Genomic DNA, 5,243 nt, shown 5'->3' with positions numbered 1-5,243 from the left:
ATCAAATGACCGGGCCGGTAACCAGAATCGTGCGGTCTAATGGGTTTTAGGTTTGGTATATCTGGACCGTTAGCAGGGTTGTCAATCGATCGGAGAAGCATGACTCCAACTGGAGCTCAACTCGGATTAAACTCAAATTAAGATAAAAAGAACTTAACTTGACCAAAGTCGCTTAGAATTAAGCTTGAGCTAAACTTAAATTTAATTGATTGATGTGTTAAATTACTACATTTTATGAAGTGATAATTTATTTGTTTATTTATATGCTAACGGTTTTCAAAGCTCAATTCTTTCGATCAATTAAACGGTAATCACCTTTGAATCGAACTTGATACAAACTTAAATTAATGTTAACTTGATTTGAATCATTAAGTTGATTGATTAGAAAATACTGATATTAATAATCGATGTAGAGTCACCGCCAACCACCGATATCAATAACTCGAATTTGTTGTCAATTTGTGAACTTTCTATTTTTTTTGAAACAAAGAATTTTTGTATTTTATCTAATTTGTATTCCATTTTCTTCATTTTTACATAGACTATTAGCCAATTTGTAATGGGATAGTTATCGACATAAAGTAGGGTTTGTTAGCCAAGTTGGTCACATGATCAAATACATCCCAATGGATGGTTCAATTTAGAGTGCTACTGTATAGATGGTTCAATTTATCTACTCCTCATGTAATTTGCCATTGGCCTTGAGATCTCCTCTCAACTTTGTTGTCTGCTTGGATCTCTAGATCATTATTAAGCTGTTGTCATCACCGGCCCTCTCTATGGCGGCTTGTGTCCAACATTAGTATCATAGTCGTTGGGCATGAATCTAGTGCATAAGAAATCCTAAATCCATCTCTCTCTCTCTCTTTCTCTCTCTTACTTTGATAAATTTGGTGTGAGGGAACCTATGGAGGCCTGTATTATTTCCATTATAGCCATGCACTGAGTAGATTTTGAATACTTATGTGGGACCAACTAGACCAAAAACACCTTGTGATTAATCTTTTTGGGTGAGGTCTTAAGTTTTGACAAATAGTATTAGAGCAAACTTTGTCATGGCCCATATCGATTAGGAATACTATAGCATGGACCCGTACGAGCTGACAATGAGTTAATCACGATGTTTTTGATTAGATTTGTGATACTTATAATTAGATTTGAATGGATAGATTCTTAGGTTGATGAGGTTACCAGGGTTTACATGGAATGAGCATATGAGGACCCATGCAGGTGTGTAATTAGTTCCACATCGGCTACGCACTGGATAGAATCTGGATATTTGTAGAAGGCCAAAAAATCCAAATTATACCTTTTGGCTGGTCCTTTTAGGTGAAGTCTTGGGTTGTCGCAAAATCCAATATGGTCTATAACTACTTTCAAACTAGAGAAAACATATGCTTTAAAGAAAAGGACACGGAAGCATCGGCCATCATCAAAGAGTCTTTACTTCTTGGGGTAATAGAGAGGAAGAGATAGTATTCACCGCTTCCGAAACTTGCTAGCTTGTCGTGTGGTTGAGATTCCGATACTATAATACATGGTTTGCGTAGAAGACATCCAAGAAAGAAGCAAAATAAGTAATATCTAAGAGTACTAGAGGGCATGTATTTCCAATCCAGTTGATTACTATGTTGGAATCTCCTTCCAACCAAATCTTGGCTAACTTGAGATAGTCAACAGCAATTAGCAATCCTTTCCAGTAGGCAGCTCTGAGCTCCACTTCCAGCACCGTAGGAGCGTTAAAATTTTCTTGATATGGCAAATAACAGGCGGCCATGGTGATCCTTTATGATGTATCAAAGTTCACCTTTACCACTCCACACATACATACATACATATGTGTGTGTGTATATATATATATATATATATATATATATATATATATATATATATATATATATATATATATATATATATATATATATATATATATATATATATATATATATATATGATGGGCAATTTACCGCTGGCTACATAGAATTCAGGCTTGATCAGGTCCAGGGACGCACGCGTCATCCGAGCCACTTCCCTCCGCCTCTGTCCCGTATCTCTTCAAAGCCCCCCGGCTAAGCTTGAAGTGCCTCCCGTCACGCTGCTCCACGGCGCCCATCCCCTCCTAGAAGTAGACGGCGCCGGCGTTCCAGTTGGGCACGCCCCACTCCACCTTCGGCAACCCCATCCTCGCCGCCTGCGTCGCCACCGCCGAGAGGAGCATCCGCCCAAGCCCCCTCCGCCGCCAAGCCTCCCTCACGAACAGGCCTTCCACGTACAGCCCTGGCTTCGCCCGGAAGGCCGAGTACTTGGGGAAGCACAGCGTGAACCCCGCGACAACCAGCCCCCGGCCCCTAGGCGATGCGAACGCCTCTGCCTCCGGGTCCGCCATCGGCGCCGCCAGCTCGATTCGGTGGACGACAGAACCGGTTTTGTTCTCTTCTCTGTCTTCTTCCTTCTCGTCCTCGAGGTCTCGTTGGGGGATGGGAGAGGGGGAGAGCTCGAGGAGGAGGGCGGTGAGGGAGAGGAACGGCGGAGGGGAGGGAGTGGGGAAGAGGGTGGAAGAGAGGGAGGACTCGGTGGCAGAAAAGACGTGATTGAAATGGAGGAAGCCGGTCAATTGGCAGATGAGGCGGTGGATGATGGGGACGTCCTGCTTGTCGGCCAGCCGAATCCGAGCCCAGACGAAGGGGAGCTCCGGCGAAGACAAGGCGGCCGGAGAGATTGGGTTGGCGGCGGAAGACAAGCGGTATGTTTTGGGGGGCGACCGTGCATCATCCATAGTAACATGGCAGTCAGAAGGAAATATCGGAGTTCATGGGATGCTAGGAGGCAGCGAAGAGAGGAGGTCGAACACATTACACATGGTATTTTACTTAAAAAACCAGGCAATCTAGGTTCCGAAGGGCAAACTTTTTAGCAATTATTTTGTTTATTTTTCCAGAGAGTTCCGAGTTCTAATCCAGGGGTGCCCATGGTTGTTAATTAAATAAAATTGAGTCGATTTTACGAATGAACATGCTTATGTGGTCAGTCCACATCTTGTCTAGTTACGGTTCTAATTCTTAAAAAATAGATATAATATCAATATTATAATGTTATTTTGTTATTATTCAAAAATAGATATCTATGTCGTTATTATTTATGAGAAAAATGCATGCTAAGTGTTTCGATTGAAGAACAAATATCTAATCAAGTTACAGTACAAAAGCATTTTGAGATCTTAGGCTCCTAATGATCCAATAATGAAGGTACTCATGAAAAATCTAAGTTTTACTCATATATAATTAACGACATCTTCGACTTTGGCTTGGTTCGGTTACCATGCCGTTCCAGCAAGCAGCCACTGATAGTTTAATTTAAGGTAATGCTCCTTGACCTAAGGTAGTATTTGGCTACAGAATAAATTTGGCATGAGATATCTCTGTAAGTGGCATTTTGGCGTTTGGTTGGAAGGATAATTAGAGAGTATAAGTACGGAGAATAAGATATATTTAATGTGCATTGAATTTCATTGTAAAGACAACATCGTTAATCCTTTTTTATATATATTTATGTAATGAAAAAGGATGAAAAGATTGTTATTGGAGGGAATAAGGATATGCCAATTCCATATTATAAGTCTATTTCACCAAAATGATGCAATAAAATTATATCATGTGGTCTACTTATAGCTCCACAATGTATAAACCCTTATTTGGTGTTTGAAAAGGATATCCCACTATTTGGAGGGATATTCTTCCACTCATTCTCCAACCAAATAGCCCCAGAAGCATGAAATGGAAGTAAGCGGAGAAAAGAAAAATAAAAGAAAAGGAGTGGAAGAAAAAGAAAATCAGAGTTATGCCATTGCTTTTCTATGCTTATTACTTGTTTCTCAAATTAAATAAATTTATCAGCCAAGTAACCATCTGGACAACTATGGACAAAGATTATGAAAAACACTATGAAACCTTCATATGCTTAGAAGCACTGTGCTCAAACTTTGTGATACATACACTTGCCATACCGCATTTCTGATGTTCCAAATATAATATATTTTTTTAGCAAAATAATACTTTTCTTCATGGTTAATTAGATGAATTTTCTAAACAATACTTGTAGAAATTTATTCTAATAATATTATTTTTCATACTAACTAGATTTTTCATACTAGCTAAAAACTCTCTTAAAAAAAACCTTATGATATACTCTTTTGTGGTGGCATTTGCTACCTCATTGGAGCAATCTATATGCGCTTGAACATGATTTGCAACAAGCATCGCATCTCTAAAATCAATTTTTTCATCCATCGAAAAGATAAATTTTGGACTGCTCATAACCCAACTCTTTGCTACCATTGAACCCTTTTTCTCCTCCATCTCTACGGAGAGTATGTTGGTGCTGTTTTTAAAAGGTAAGTTTAAATAAATAAGAATATAAATTATTTTTTAATTACTAAATTTGTTCTTAAAAGGTAATCTTTAACTAATAGTATTTGATTTAAAAAACTCTTTTTATGTTTATTAGCAACTGTTTGGGACTGTTGCTTAGTAGGATTTATTTTGTAAAACACTATCCATATTCATTATTTTGCTTATTTGGACACTTTCTCAAAATATAGGAATTATGATGCAATTATTTGAAATGTGAAGACTTTTCTATAGTTTCAGAAAGCGAAAGCAATAGTGATGCAGTAAAAGATCTTCAAAAAAATCATATGCAAAAGCTGCAGCTAAAGCAAACTTATATTTCCTACTTGTATTGGGATTCGAAGAATGCTAACCAAACTTAAATATTTCAAACAAAAATGATACTTCTTGCTCGTGAACCATGTACCCCTCTTTTGACGTACCCCTCCTTCCAAAATAGTTTTAACCTATTCAAAACTGAATATACCCCCCAAAAAATACTTTTCAATCCCAAGAATCTCTTTCCTTAGTGAGATTGTGTTTAGATTTATTCAGATTATTTGGAAATGAAACGGAACGGGACAGGACAGGACACTGAATCTGGGGAAGTTATTTAGTTAGATTTAATTGTACAACGTTGTCTACTTATTTAGCACTGGGTCAAAGTTCTCTCACGTCAAGACAAACAGGCGGCCATGAGGCCCATGACGCGTGGTTGGAAACTTACAACATTATAAATTAGTTTAATCCTTGCCTTCTGCTGTGGTGGTATCAGAAGGTGGTCGGGCAACAGATCGAGGGCCCCGGAATGGATTCTTTCTAGCCCCGCCGCCTTCTATGACTCATTAATTCTGCTCT

General features: G+C 38.7%; 1 protein-coding gene across 1 annotated transcript; it reads right to left on the bottom strand.

The window, feature by feature from the left end:
• Positions 1–1,976: 1,976 nt before the first annotated feature.
• On the bottom strand, positions 1,977–3,111 carry LOC103695737 (probable acetyltransferase NATA1-like). The gene has a single exon (XM_008777132.3). It carries the CDS (start codon positions 2,774–2,776, stop codon positions 2,120–2,122), a length of 657 nt encoding a protein of 218 aa, XP_008775354.2. The 5' UTR covers positions 2,777–3,111; the 3' UTR covers positions 1,977–2,119.
• Positions 3,112–5,243: the final 2,132 nt, after the last annotated feature.

This window comes from Phoenix dactylifera, chromosome 2 (assembly GCF_009389715.1).
Source record: "Phoenix dactylifera cultivar Barhee BC4 chromosome 2, palm_55x_up_171113_PBpolish2nd_filt_p, whole genome shotgun sequence".
NCBI lineage: Eukaryota > Viridiplantae > Streptophyta > Magnoliopsida > Arecales > Arecaceae > Phoenix > Phoenix dactylifera.
This window is presented reverse-complemented; position numbering and strand designations above follow the sequence as displayed.

Coding starts and splice junctions, on each gene's coding strand:
- LOC103695737 (XM_008777132.3), bottom strand. CDS start 2,776: ATGGATGATGCACGGTCGCCCCCCAAAACATACCGCTTGTCTTCCGCC.